The sequence below is a fragment of the Halyomorpha halys genome, unplaced genomic scaffold (assembly GCF_000696795.3).
Source record: "Halyomorpha halys isolate HHAL.00 unplaced genomic scaffold, Hhal_1.1 Scaffold177.1, whole genome shotgun sequence".
Classification (NCBI taxonomy): Eukaryota; Metazoa; Arthropoda; class Insecta; order Hemiptera; family Pentatomidae; genus Halyomorpha; species Halyomorpha halys.
In genome coordinates, this window is record NW_027114700.1 from 650,587 (window position 1) to 666,560 (window position 15,974).

The 15,974-nt window shown below is 29.8% G+C and overlaps 1 protein-coding gene across 1 annotated transcript; it reads left to right on the plus strand.

Annotated features, from left to right (window-relative positions):
- Positions 1-440: 440 nt before the first annotated feature.
- TyrRS (Tyrosyl-tRNA synthetase) lies at positions 441-11,974 on the plus strand. The gene is made up of 11 exons (XM_014418057.3): positions 441-574; positions 656-865; positions 941-1,116; positions 2,792-2,913; positions 3,185-3,325; positions 4,982-5,167; positions 7,165-7,386; positions 9,077-9,202; positions 10,468-10,618; positions 10,692-10,845; positions 11,796-11,974. Exons 2-11 carry the CDS (start codon positions 656-658, stop codon positions 11,904-11,906), a joined length of 1,599 nt encoding a protein of 532 aa, XP_014273543.1. The 5' UTR covers positions 441-574; the 3' UTR covers positions 11,907-11,974.
- Positions 11,975-15,974: the final 4,000 nt, after the last annotated feature.

Sequence of the window (15,974 nt, forward strand, 5' to 3'; positions counted from 1 at the left end):
CTTATCATACATAAATACCAGCAACTAGAACTCGTAGCTCGGGTTTGGTGATTTGGAAAAAATCTATAATTCGAAACTCGGTATTAGTAGACAAAATTGCCGATCCATATTATTATATTACTAACTAATGATACTTCAAAAAAATCAAGATAGGTTTTTAATCAAGTAGGATTATTTTTTTTTAAACAGTAAAAACTAGAACTATAAAAAAAAAATTATCAACCTAAATTGAACTCAAAAATGTTTTCGGTTAAACTGGCCTGTTATTCTCACCGCTTCCCGATCTTACTTTCTTAATGTAAAAAGAAACTAGTTTTTATTTAGGAAGGAATTTCAGTCATACATAAGTACATAACTGACAACTTAAATATTAGATGTTACCAAACTAATTTTCTTTCTCTTTGGATTGATGGACCAAAATAACTCTCTTTTAAATATAACTGGTCGTTACCGAAAGTCAAGACACGTTGTATGTTAACTGATTTGACTTGAATTATTTCCAAACTTACTTTTAATCTTTATTAGTTATACAGTTTCATGTTTCAACACTGATAGACAATACTTAGTATTTAAAGTAATTTTTGATTTGTTTATGTATCTATAATTTTCCTTACATTTTTTTTGAAAAGATATTTTAGCATGTTATCATTTGTAGATGGTGATTGAAAGTTCTCTAACAGCTGATCTGAAAAAAGATCTAATCACTCGTAATCTTCAGGAAGTTTTAGGAGAAGATAGATTGCAGAATATACTTAAAGAAAGAGCATTAAAGATATATTGGGGTACTGCAACTACTGGCAAACCCCATATTGCATATTTTGTCCCCATGTCAAAAATTGCTGATTTTTTAAAAGCAGGATGCGAGGTAGTTAAATGTTGATGTTTTTTAAACATATTTTGAAAAAAAAAACAAGTATAATAAATTTATCGTTGATTTTAGGTCACTATACTATTTGCTGATCTTCATGCTTATCTTGATAATATGAAAGCCCCTTGGGACTTACTAGCTTTAAGAACATCTTATTATGAACATACAATTAAAGCAATGCTCACCTCCATTGGAGTACCACTTGACAAGTTAAAATTTATTCGGGGCTCTGAATATCAATTGTCAAAGTAGGTTTGTCTAATATTTCTTTGCTAGTGATTTTTTACTGAAAATTATTAGAGTATTTAATTTTTATATTCTTTACATGAGAGATGTGGGACAGGAATTATAACTCTAAAGCCCTAATATGAATTCTAGTTGTTGATAATAAAACCTAATTCCTGTTCTTTAGTAGGATCAACTTTATAGCTAGTATAACTAACTGGACAATCCCATCATCTCCGTTGTGAGAGTCTTTACCTATGAGTGGTTGTGTCATATTGATCATTACAACTACTAGGCTAGCCAATCAATAATTAAAAACCCTAATTATGTTCTGTAAGTTATTTTGATCAGAGCTGGACAAAAAATTAGCTCTAAATTAATCTATGACTAAATTGTTATATATGCAATTTTTAGTTATTAATTAAGAAATGTATCCATGACAATTTAATTTTAGTTTCATTTATAACTAATTTCTGCCCAAATCTGATTTTGATATAGACTTATTTTTATTATTAGTGCATTCCATTAAAAAGATCCATTTCAACTTCATTTACAAGCAGTCTTGTTTTAAATTATTTTGGAGTTACATCAGTCAATCAATCCCAGGGACTGTTTTACGTCACTTGCAAAAATAAATTGGTAAAAGTAGAGCAGACTTATATTGTTAATCAGGAGAGTGATTATCTCTGTTTACCTTCAGATTGTGCAAGTAGGATGAGAGAAAAATTCTCTAGTTTGCTGTCAAGAAGGAGAAAGATTCCTTACTTTATACTCTGCTTTTCCCTTAATTTTTGTTGTTGCAGTATGAACTTAATCTTTGCTTAATTTAATTTAAATCAATAAAATTATGTAGAAATTATGGATTTTTTAAAATAACTTTAAAATTTACTTAGAATCTTAGTAAATATCCAGCCTGTTTTTAGTTTTTCATAGACTAAAACTAATGATATAATCTCTACTCAAAAACTTTTATTATTTTGTCCAAAATCCCTATAAACTTAATGCAAGTTTGTTTCTTTTGTATTTGATTGCTTTTATTCAACTATGTATTTAAATGTTTCCCTTTGGTATGAGGAATAATTTATTTAAATCAATTTTATTTTGAGAGGGTAAAAGACCTTACTTTTTTTAAAAAGATTTATGTAGGCAATGTTTTTTCCTTGCTCAGGCATTTTCAAAAGTGAAACTAAATATTACTTATTTTGGTATTAATATTTTTGCATTATAGTAGAGCATTAGTTTAAATAAAACTCACCTGTTCCAATGTGAACTTCATCATTTTAACAGTCTTAAATTAAAACAACAAGCCTTTCATGAAATAATTTTTATTAAAATTGTATTAGCATGTATAAATCTAAATGTAATATTTATCAATTATATTTGAAGTTGAGTCTTAATGAAGATATTAAATTTACTGTAAAAATAGTAATATTAAGAAGACACTGGAACATTTCAAGACCCTCTTGTTATTCATTTTCTGTTAATTAATTTTGTTGTGAATAATATATCTCTTTTTATTGTGATGTAGTGAATTAAGTCTATATTGTATTTAGTTATGATTAAAATTGTTTAAATGACCAATCAAAAGCATATAACTGAAAAAGTAAAATAAATTATTTAAATTTAAGAATTAAATTACATTTAAAATTTATATTACTATCTTCAGAAAGTAAATTACGAAGAAAATATCTCTTTTAGGGAGTATACATTAGATGTTTATCGTTTAAGTTCAATTGTTACTGAGCATGATGCAAAAAAAGCTGGTGCTGAAGTAGTTAAACAAGTTGAACACCCTTTGTTATCCGGTTTGCTCTATCCAGGTGAGGTCAGTAGCATAATATATATAATTATAAATTGCTCTTATGTAGTGTACAGCATTATATGTGTATCCTTTTTATTCTGTATCGATAATGTTTTTTTTAATGAAACAGTGAGTGGGTGGTCTTAATTAAACACACTAGTAGAGTATTTTGCAGGCCTGAAATATAGGCTTACATTGATTAGTGCTCTACTACTGTATGTTAGGTTGTAACCTCCACTCAAAAAATTATCCTCTTGATTAATATTTTTATTTATTTATAATTTTTTCAGGTTTACAAGCTTTAGATGAAGAATACTTACATGTTGATGCACAGTTTGGTGGAGTTGATCAAAGAAAAATATTTACATTTTCTGAAAAATACTTACCCCAGCTTGGATATGCCAAAAGAATTCATTTGATGAATCCAATGGGTAATTATTAATTCTTGTTCTGATTAATTTAATTGTTGTAATTTATTGAGATATTATTTTATGGTACGGTTTCTTGGTAATACCACAGTTCACTGTTTCTTGGTAATATTACAGTTCACGGTTTCTGATTCAATTTTAATTTCTCCTTTAAAAAAAAGTTATAATTAATACTGGTATTAAGCATTATCATCTTTCAGTATCAGAGAATAAGTTTGCCTGGTTGGTCGTGTGCTGATGTTTGAATATAGTTTGAATGCTAGTCTGATGTACACTTAATTATCTTGATATACAGTTTCAAATTTTTTTTCTCCAAAATTTTTGGAGTAGGAACAATGGTTTCATAGTTGCTTTCTGGGTCAAATCATATTCCCTTAAATAATGAGTGCTTGATTATGATTAGTTAGTCAAGAGAGGCTGTTCTAGCTGAGGGTGTTGAGGCATCAACTTAGCAACCACATAACTTCAACAGTGCCGGTTCGATTCCCGCCTAGGAGGGTTGACTTTTATTTTGTAGCAGTCCCACAGAATGAAAACTCCATTTTGGTTTATATAGGTTGGTTAACTCAAGGATAACCCCTTGTATGTGAGAATTGGCCAGGTAAGGAGGTAGGAGATAAACAAAAGAATATATATTGGTCAAGACGCACAGTAACTTAACAATACTATAAGGTATATGATTCAGAACTAGAAACCTTGAACATGAGACTAAGTTCTTAGTGCTGGAGAATGTTTTGTCTTTCTTTTCCTTTTCACAATGGATAATTTATTATAAATGCCCTTACAAACACAGTCCATATTAGTCATACCAGCAATAACAACTAGTTATAATTAATTTTTATAATATCCCCCAATTTTATATCAAAATTAACCCCAAGGATTATCAGAATCAAACAGTGTTTAAAGTCACATAATCCAATTCATTTTTTTCTCGTTTTGTATAAGTGAGGCTCACACATAATATTGGAGTAATGCCTGGGAATTAGTACATTCCCTCACCCTCCTTTCTACTACTATAATAAATGTTATTCTTAATAAGTTCAATACTAAAGAAAGTTATTATGTCAGTATATCAAAATGAATAATGTGTTAAAACTGATTGTTAGTTACCATTGGTGGGCAACAAATATAATTTTTAGAATATGAATATGTAATAATGTATATTGATTACAGGGAATAATCAAAAGTATTGCTGAACTGCTAGTATTGTAACAACAATTTGACAACTAACCATTTTTTCGAAGAATGTCCCTATTTCACATCACACCTCAATAATTTAGGATTAAGCCCAAATATTTCAAAAATCCTCAGAGACGATGTTAAAACAATAAAATTAGTATTTCAGCTTTTAAAATCAAAAGGTTTACTGACACAAATATAATATCGAACAAACAAAAAAATATATAAATATAAAATAAAACAAATTTTAGCAAAATTAAATAAGGAATAAATGACGTTAATGACCGATGATGTTTTTTGCCACTGAACAAAAACAAACAATCTAATAAATGTAGAAACTTACCAGAATTGCTATTGATTCGTGGAATATCTATTTGTTGCTGTTTTGAAGTAATTGATGAATCTGTATGACCCTTTTATTTTAAAGACTGTTTATTGCTTTTCATTTCTTAAAAATACATATTTCATTTATGTCTCTAGTTCCTGGCCTTACTGGAAGTAAAATGTCATCTTCAGAAGAAGATAGTAAGATAGATTTATTGGATCCTCCAGCTGCAGTTAAAAAGAAACTTAAGAAAGCATTTTGTGAACCAGGAAATATTGAAAATAATGGTGTCTTAGCGTTTACTAAACATGTTATTTTCAGCCTTTTCAAGCCAGAGGAAAGTATGTAATTTTTAATACAATATCTAATATTTTATATGTAACATAAAATAATAATTACATATAATATGATATTTATAAATAAATATAATAAAACAATAAACTCAAGAGATTAACGGAATTAAAATTTGGAATTAAGCAATAGGATTAGATCAGAGATGGGTAAAACTAAGGATAAAATTTAGAAAGTAAGTGGCATATGGAAGAAATAGTATAAGAAAAATCAATCTGGTTTAATTTTCATTTACTAAGATATATCGACAGGTAAGGGAAATACAGTATTTTTCATCGTTATAAATTAGTTTCATTAGAGTCTAGGTGGTTCTGTGTGACGTAAGTGGGAAGTTATGTAAGGAGGTAGGAGATAAACAAAAGAATATATATTGGTCAGGACGCACAGTAACTTAACAATACTATAAGGTATAAGATTCAGAACTAGAAACCTTGAACATGGCACTAAGCTCTTAGTGCTGCAGAATGTTTTGTCTTTATTTTCCTTTTCACAATGGTCAATTTATTGTAAATCCCCATACAAACACATTCCATATTTGTCATACCAGTAATAACAACTAGTTATAAGTGGGAAGTTATTCATAAGTAAATTTTTTTTTAATGTGTTGACTATTCTTATCAAGGTATTGAGAGTTGAATAGAGAATGGGATCGGAAAATGAAGTTTTTAACTACAGTGATTTTTTTGTCATAAGGATGATATGAAAAGAAAATTGAGAAGTGCCTGAATAAATGTGTTTAGTCCGTATTCGGTGGATAAGGGCCCAGTAGAATTTCTTCTAATTATAAGGTTTAGGAGGGGTTTCTCATTCTAAGGCGGGTAATAGTAATTAAATGAAGATAAGATTTCAGGGATTCTGTTAAGGTTAATTCTTTTCATTCATGTTTATATTTACAATGTTTATTTCCATAGATCTTCATATTCATAATAATTATCTATAACCAGCTCCATCCACATTTTTCTGAAATGCCTTTTTTCCATTTTCCACATGCTCTCATTACACTTCATCATATTGCCAAGTGGTAAGGAGCAGAACCAGCTTCATCCCCATGAAAATTGTTTTCAAAGTGATGCAATAATTATTCATTCATTTTTTTGTGAAATGGGTTTTTTAAAATTAATTTTATCTTGTATTCAAATTTTCTTGAACTGGCCTTGGTTTTTCTAATTTTATCATATATTCGCCTTTTCTCTTGAAATTTCACCAAGAAAAATATTAGTACTTTTTTTTTTTTAATAACTAAACAATATTTCTAATTTTTTCCAACCTTATTATTCAGTGTACTGCATTGAAAATGGTGGTTAATCACTCAGTTTAGTTGACAAACCTGATCGGTATGTCAATGGGAAGTTTTTTCCCTTACCTGAAAATTTTCTCAATTTAAATAGAGCTGGTTTTGAAGTTACTCGTCCCATTGGTAATAATTATTTTCATAGGTTATCATATTTATAATAATTATTTTCATAGAATCTTGTATTTATAATAATTATTTTCATGTCAGTATTTTCAAACCTTCCTTTCTATCTAAATTACCTTATAAAAGTTCATGTTTAGTCTCCCATGTTCTGATACATTATTGGTTTTTATCTTGTTTTTTGCACACCTGCAGGACCTGATGAAGGGCCTTACAACTTAGATCAAAACGTTGGTACAAAATAATTATAAGTTTCATATATAAAGTGTGTTTTCGTCACTGACGATCAACTGCATATTCATAGATTTTCATGGATACCATTAATTTTACATATATTTATTGCTTCTTTCTTAACTTGTGTTTTCAAAAATAGATCCCTTAATAGGTTATTGTACACTTATTTTAATAAAAATTGTGGGTGCCTAATACTTCTGGCCAAAGCTTTACAATGAGATGGGGAACTTGGCTTGTTATTTGAATAGGTTTACTGTTCTCTTACCTGAGTCATCACTTGGTCTATTTCTTTTTTTTTTTTTTTTTAAATATTTGCTTATTTATCTTTAACTGTTTTAGAATTTATTATCCAGCGTGATGATGCCAATGGTGGAACTGTTGAATTTAACAATTATGATGAACTTGAACTCTATTTTGCTGAACAAAAGCTGCATCCTGCTGATTTAAAATCAGCTGTTGAAATGCATATTAATAGGTTACTTGAACCTATTAGGAAAGCATTTGATTCTCCTGAATTGAAGAAACTTGCTGCTAATGCTTATCCTCCTCCTAGTAAAAATAGTAAGTAGTGAATATTTATGCATGAAATATATTTAATAAAACATAAATTAGACATTTATTTAGTTATATTGTATGCATTGTACATTAGTCACAATTTAATAATATTTATCGTTTGTTATATAATGTCGATCATTATAATTTTCCACTAATTTACACATAAACTTTGCTTATAATAATATTTCACTGCCACACAACTTCTAACAAACATAACAACTGTATTTGATGGTGAAACATTATAATTATGGAAGTTTCTGTGTAAATTATGGGAAAGTTATAATATAATGTTATTATATGGATTCAAAAAACAAGGAAACGATAAAGAAAATAGATATCATTTATCCTGATAGTGAAGAAACACCAAAATTTTGATTGTTAATGATAAAAAAAGAATGAAGAATTTACCTATCTGGGTGAATTAATTTCACAAAATGCTTATAGTATTTTTATATTATTTACTGGATTAACTTATTTATTATATCATTTGATATATCTTCAATACATTTCAATTATGCCAAAATTAGGATTATTTAAAATATTGAAAATAAAACTGCATCTGACTGCAAGTTTTTATTATTTCTTAAATAAAACATAATTAATTGATTGAATAAATTGAAAGTTAATAATAATTTGTCATTACTAAATATTAATTGAATTGTAAAATTTTTATCTTTTAAACATTTTTAACTTAATAGTTTAGCTTTGTTGTTAATTCATTCCAGGAATATTTTAAGTATAGGAGAAAACATAGTTTATATAATAATTGTGTTATGTTACTTAGTTTTTGAGTCCTTAAAAACTTAATCCACTTAATATATATTAATTATAAAATAAGAAATATAGAACAATAGCAGAAATACAATTTATGTTAATTAGTTTTTGAGTTGTTATAAAGTTAATTGTTGGTGTATATCATTAATTAAAAGTGCATGACAATCAGTGCTTGTTTTATATTGACTGCATTGTTTCAGTGTCTTGACAAACATTATCTTAGTTATCAAATATTTAAATTTTTAACTTGAAATTATGAAATATTCATTTTACATAAAAATTATTAAATTAATATTATTTATCGACACAATGCAATAATATGTTAATTATCATGTCTAATAAACCTTCATCTATAGAAATTATTTATAAATTACTAATAATTTTTAATTTAGACTTGTGAAATAAACATACACATTGCCTTTTATCATTAAAATAATAATATTTTCTCTATGTTATTGATATTAACTTTTATTTCCTATTTTTCATGATATTCACATTTTATTGTTCAATTTCCAATGTCTCGGTACAACTTTAAAACTTATGACATCATTTTCAGAATCCCGAATAACTGTCCTCCTCCTCTTAATTATTTTTTTATGTAAATTTTTTTTTGTAGACACTAAATATTAGCTTGTTGTTGATTGTTCAATCATTAATATCATAGAACACATTTTTCTTGAATTTGACTCGTTGACTTTAGTCCCAGTTTTTTGTTGGAAAATTGTAGGTTTATGATTGTATATTTATTTTTAATAGATTTATAAAAGAAAAGACAAGAAAATAGTAGTTAGTCACATTATGTATAATGCTCATTCTTGGCACTGATCAATAGATGTTTTTTCTGGATCAAACTTTGTATTATCTTATGTTATCAATGTTCTTGACTAATTTAATAATTATTCTAAATAATATTGTGTTATAGAGACAAATGTTACTGGAGGAGAAAATGAAATTGGTCCCCAAAGGTTGGATATTCGAATTGGAAAAATAGTGGAAATTTCTCGTCATCCTGATGCAGATGCTTTGTACGTTGAAAAAGTAGATTTAGGTAAATAGTGATTTATAATATCTTAAAAATATAATTTCAGTAGCTTCTGAGAAAGTAGTGAGACAAAAACACTTGTTGTCTTCATGAAATCGCAGAAAGAACTGCTTGATCTCTGCTTACAGTGCCTGATTCTGATTAAAAATTTAAACGAATGAAAGTCTTTTTTCTTTTTTAATCATCACTTACTATCTTATTAAGTTCAAATATAATTACTTATTAATTTTTAAGCCTTTAAAAACTTAATCTACTTTGTAGATGCAAAATAACACATTTTACAAGTATTCACTGTTGTTATATATATCGTCAGGTATGTAACGATCTGCCTCTTTTTGATTTAAACTGCACTGTTCTTGTCTCTTAATAAAAATTGATCTTATGTCAAAATATTTAAATTTACAACCCAAAACGAAAACACTCATTTCACCTACAAATGATTAATTAAATATTATTCATCAACGCAATGCTATTTTAAATGTCTAATAATCCTATATTTCAAAAGAATTATTTATAAATCATTAATTATTCTTAATTTAGACTTATAAATTAAATTTAACTTTTTACATATTAATTACATATATTTTCTTTTATCATTAAAATAACCATATTTTATCCACACTATTACTATTAATAAACTTTTTCTTATATTATTAATGATATTTATTTTTAATAGTTCAATTTCCATTATCTATACTCAGCTCATTGTAACAGATAATATTTTTTGTTTTCATTTAACAAGTGACAAAATATCACTATAGTATATCATTATAGTACTTAAATATTCTAAGGTTTAGAAAATAAAAATCCAATTGATTTGAATATTGCCCATTTGATCATTCATTCACAATATCTAATCGGTTTTCTAATATATTAGGATCCCTTGATATGTTTTTCAAGATGCAAAAAATGAAGGTGCTATCGATTTAAAGATGCTTTCTTATTGTTTTTTTTATTAGTTTTCAGATCTCTAGTTTATTAGGGTCCCTTTTTACATAATTCAAGGTACAAAATAAGAAAATGCTATCAATTTTAAGATCACATGTTCCCTTATCAGTTTCTTTTACTTTTTTAGATTTCTAACATATTAGTGTCCTTGAATGTTTTTTCTGAGGTTCAGAATATGGAAATAGATTTTGAAATTGGGCACTCGCTTATCTAAGTAAATATTAACTTTTGGGATGTCTAATAAATTAGGGTCCTTTAACCACCCCACCATTCCTCTACGTAGAAGTCAAAGTAGTATTGTAATTTTTATATTTATCTTTTAGGTGAAGCTACTCCTAGAACTATTGTTAGTGGACTTGTACAATATGTTACTGAAAATGAAATGTTAAATAGGCTTGTAGTTGTATTATGCAATTTGAAACCAGCTAAAATGAGAGGAATAGAGTCTTGTGGTATGGTTTTATGTGCCTCTCAGTAAGTATTTTTGTTACTAATTTTGTTAACATTAAATTCTTATTGATAAAATGTATAACAACTATTTCTTTAGTGAAGATGAGCAGGGAAAGAAAGTTGAAGTTTTGGACCCTCCAGCGGATTCAAATCCTGGTGATCGTGCTTATTTTGAAAATTACGAAAATAGTGCTGAATTGCCTCCAGATTCAGTTTTAAATCCGAAGAAGAAAATATGGGAGAAACTACAGGTTGGTTTAGTTCTAATTCTCATATTTTAATTGAATATGATTGTTTTTATTTAAGACATTTTGCTACTTAGCATGACTTATTTGATTGTTTAGAAATAAGTTTTTGATGAAATTGTTTAATTAACCACTGACATCATTTATAATACTGAGAATAGTTGTCCTAAATTATTTTTATTAATTAATTATGATTAATAAAAGAATAATCTAATGATTGGGTCCTGCGAAATTTTTAAATTAGATTTCTATTTCAAGAACTTGTAATGTATTTACCAAAATTTACTAATTCAAGATTTCCCTCTAAAAAAAATTATAATGACATTTTTTGAAACTTTTCAAATACTGATTTTCAATCCTCTGACTCAATTTAGTGGATCTGTGGAGGTATACGAAACTGAAAAAAAGTGGAGGGTTGGAAGAAATTAAAGAAACCCAACCCCCAAATTGCACTTTTCTAATACCAACTCAATTCACATTCAAATTTCCAACCTTCTTTCTCAATTTTAAAGGGCTTTGACATATAGAAAACATTACAAAAAAAAATTGAGCAGGGCTCCATTTTGGCTCATTTTATCATTCATCATGATATTTCTACCTAATAAGCAACCAAATATTTCAAATTTCACTTCATCTGATCCAAACGGGTACACTTGAGCGGGCCAAATGAAGGAAAGAGAAAATATATTTAGCACATTGCCCAACAAATATTCCTGAATATATGTAATGTTTTTATACAATTAGGTTACCATTATTATTAAAAAGGTAATGTTGTCAATTTGTGTGTTTTTATCAAAACAACAGCAAATAGGGTACCTTTTTTTTTTCTTTGCTTTAGTATAAGGATTAATTCATTTTTAAGCTGTATGTCCACTGAGCATAGGCATTCATGTGTAACATCAGTTATGAATACAATGTGATTTGTTCTCTTTTTAGTGTATATGATTTGATTTCAGGTGGATTTCAAAACAACTTCCAATTGTGAGGCCGCTTGGCAAGGTAACATTTTGGTTACAGGAAAAGGGAAGATTACCTGTAAGACATTAAAGAACATTTCCATAAAATGAGTTTTTATTTTATTTACTCATATCATTTTTTAATGCTTTGAATAAAAAACATTAATTATGTACAATGATATTAGTATTTTCAACAAATTTCTCATAAAAGAGCTGCTGTTACAGAGACAAGATTTCTACATTCAAATTTGAACTATCATGTTTTCATTTATTTATTTATTTTATTTTTTTTTTAAGAAAATAAAATACATTTTGTACATAATTTAAAAAAAGTTTTATTCCTTCAACAATGTAGCCTTGACTCATCCTAACCAACTTTGTCTTCAAACTAAATATTAAAAATTGTTTTATATAGTAACTAGCTGTGTTCCTCAGTTTCACTCACAGTAAATTTGGAATATATGTGTCTGATTCATAAATATGATGAGTAGGTAAGTTATGGCCAAGTAAATCTGATAAACTAAAAAAATTTGAAGCTTATGAAGACAAAGAAAATAACTAATAAATAAAAAGGAACAGGCTTGACAAAAGGAGTCTTAAATTTTCCAAGAGAAATCAGTCTTTTCTTCATTTCATGCTCTGTTACTGTATGTAGTAGTGTGATGCAATGTGTATAGCCTAAAGTTTTCTTCAGTATATGGTTTATCTAACAAAAAGAGGTTTTGTCGGATGGTAGTTCTTGATATTAGTACAATAAAACAAACTGTTCAATAGTATAGATTAGAGATAGGTAAATTATCTTCATTTATGGTTCTGCCAAAGCTATGGAGCTGTATTTTTAAAGAGGCTAGTAAATCAGGAATCTTGGAAACTATGCAGACGTTTTCTCCAAGTTATAAAGATGGAAATGCTAAGATATAAAGATGGTTATTGATATGTTGGACATGGTCACCTTACTCATGTTTCTGAGAAAGAAAATATAAGGAGGCCTATGCTGAGCTAGACAGTTAACATCGATCCCTATTTACAATTCCAAATAACTCTCACTTTTTTATTTTATCTCCCTCAACAACTTGTCAAACGCTAGCTTCTACAGGGCCGGACCTTGGACAGAAACCTATAGACATCCTCTTTCGATTTTTCTTTCGACCTCATAGTAGTTACCTTTGAATCTGATGCTCCTGTTGTTAAGGTTACTAAGGACATGGGAGTAAAGTTAGAGTAAACTAGGGACGGGGTGTCGAGCTCTTGCAAATGCTGGATTACATGGGACTACCAAACACTGTCAAAGACAGGAAAAGTCAAACAGGAACAATAAGATGTTAAACATATTTCTCCGTTCTACCTTCTACGTCCCTACACGCTCTCAGCAGCGCATGTGTAGTACCCTTGCCTCAAGGGACCTGACGGTCATATGGGTTGGGGCACAGGTCCCAGTGTGCTCGGTTTGGAGCGTTGTGGGTTTGATTCCCACCTGGGGCAGTTAACATTCATTTTGGCGGTGGTCCTGAAAATTGAATCTTGACAGTCCCACCTTAGTTAGTACGCGGCGGCAACTAAGGTAGCCATCAGGGGTTGGCAAAAAGGACCACTGGGCCCACTTGCCGGACCTGTCCCCCCCACCAAATACCAGTAGCAGTAACAGTAGTCTTGCCTCAGGTCAAGCCATGGGTGGCACTTAGGATTGGTCTGAGATAGTCAAACGGTTTTTGGCGTTTCCTAATCTTTGGCACCTCCCTTGTAGACTAGTCTTTAGTTTCCAACCAACTACTTGTTTGGAAAGTGAAATATGTCCAATGGTTATTGCCAATGTCCCCTAAGAGCCAATAAAAAAAATATGGCTGTTGTATCGCCACTAATCATACCACACAAAAACCAGTGTTCCTAACCCGTAGATGTCTGCAGACCACTCCCAGAAATTGAACCATATGTGGTCCACCCCTCTCCAAACTTGTTGCAAAGTGGGAGCGCTTCTGAAAATATTGGAAAATTATGTTGCTTAGATGTGCATTTTGAGTTACTTTTATTGTACATTTATCTGTTACAATAGTAACAGGGGTGTTAACTATTAGCTATATTAACTAATAAATTACCAAAAACATATGTGTTGCTAAACCCTCCCAAAGCTCTCATGGGCTACTGGTTTGGAACCACTGCTACAAACCATTTAATTAGGTATTGTCTTTTCTGTTTGTTTTGCTTCTTACAATAAATGTAAACTTTGACTTAATTTTTATCATAAATATTAGTTTTTACCTTTAAACTGAAGTTGTTGCAAAGGAAAAATTAATTAACAATGAAGGTAATATATCTTCATTACTTCAAAATGTAACCTGTGTAGAACAGCCGAAACGGATAAATTTTGAGTCAATTTGAAATTGATAAGTTAAATGAAAGTCTAATTAATACAAAGTTAAGAGGACTTAACAATAATGGGTTTAAGTCTAAAATCAGAAATTACATATTATGCAGGTCTTATCCTACTACCCCTGACACAAAAAAGTCTTTTTCATTTCTTCTTCTTAAAACTTCCTCTTCTACTACGGAGCAGTGTGAGGAGCTTGTATATAGAGCTGGATCCATAATTGTTGATCTTATACCAGCTGGCTGCATCCAGTCAATTCCTTTCTTGTTGAATTTTTCCTTGACTGTGCCATTCCAAGTGTTTCTCAGTCTTCTTGACCTTCCACCAACGCTTGTTTCATATATCATTTGGCCATTCTTTCCTTATGTATTCTATTTACCTGGGAAAACCATAGTATTACTATGTGTTCTGCGTGTTTCACTCCCAGGTTACTTCTTATTGTAGTATTCCTGAATGTGTTCCTTCCTGTTTTCTCCTCTATTATCCTCAGGTTCCTCATTCCTATTGATTGAATTTGGCTTTTATGTCTTGAGATAGTACTTTGGTACTAGGTAAGAGTACAAATGTAGTATTATAATACTTCTTTTCAATATCTTTTGTTACTTCTTTCTTTTAAAGCAAACCATCCTTGAGTGAATGAAAGCATTGGCATTTTTCTTTTTTGGACTTCTTCATTTATCCAACTGTTTTCGTTAAGGTGAGCCTCCAGGTACTTGAAAACTCCTTTTTCATTTTATTAAATACAAGTAGAGCAGATTTTGTTATGTTATTTCTAGATATTATGTGGTGAGCATTGTGGGTTATTAGGTTGGTAACTGGACAAAAACTTCAGCTTTTATTGGTGAACAGAATAATTTGCACTAATTCTTGAATTTTATATAGTATAATAATATATACTGTATACTGGATAATGAAGACGTGAAAAGGAATGAATTATTTTGGAATATCTTAAATTTGACGAAAACTAAATATATAGGGTGTCCTCCAGATGTTCACCTCCAGGCATCTTCAACTTGAGCTAAGCTACATCTCTTGTCCTCCTCCATGAGGCCGTCATGAAATAATATGCAACCTCCAGAACCGAACGCTAGCAGCTGGAATGGTAAGGCTTAAAATACACTCGGCCTAAGCGGCCTCAGAATAATTGAAACTCGGAAAGGGCGTAACTTTCCCTTTGTCCAGTCCTCTGTAAAGTTAAATGAGTAATGGGTTTCTTAAGTTGTTATGGTGTTTTTGGATCAATCAACATAGCTTTGCCAAGAATGTCGACGCTCTGTCCTCCACCTTTAGCGTTCTAAAAGCTGCCTTGGACGTTTTAATAAACCAAGGAACGCGCTACGAAAAACGATTTTTATAATTTCGCTGAGGGTGACTTCTTCATGAAAAAACAGAACTATTCGCTCTTTGGTGGGTTAATGAATGGATGAAAGATAGCATTGGGTTCGGAGTATACCAATATTGTCCTTAGAAGAAAACGGAAGCCGACAAATGGAAATACTATAGATTAGATTCGGTGAAGATATAGCCTTCTTAGATGAGCGATTCATATGCTCTGGTATGTACCCCCTCTCAGACAGGAATGATTTAATGACGACTATACTCTGTTAATATCTCGGGCTGTTCAGTGAAGCTAGTAGACGGTCTTCTGCCCGCGGGTTTAAGTTTCATGTTTTATTCGTAGCTTATTTGGCGAGCTTCCAGAATGGGTAGTCACTATACGTTGCCTGAAGTTGTTCATGCCAAATCACAGTCTTCCACTTTTGTTGAAGATTCTTCTTAATGTCGATATTTATAGCGTCCAGAAAGCGATGATA

Excerpts from the sequence above, each read along its gene's own strand:
- TyrRS (XM_014418057.3), top strand. The coding sequence starts at position 656 with ATGGTGATTGAAAGTTCTCTAACAGCTGATCTGAAAAAAGATCTAATC. Across the intron at positions 866-940 it reads TTTTAAAAGCAGGATGCGAG|GTCACTATACTATTTGCTGA; the intron begins GTAGTTAAATGT and ends CGTTGATTTTAG. Across the intron at positions 5,168-7,164 it reads CCTTTTCAAGCCAGAGGAAA|AATTTATTATCCAGCGTGAT; the intron begins GTATGTAATTTT and ends TAACTGTTTTAG.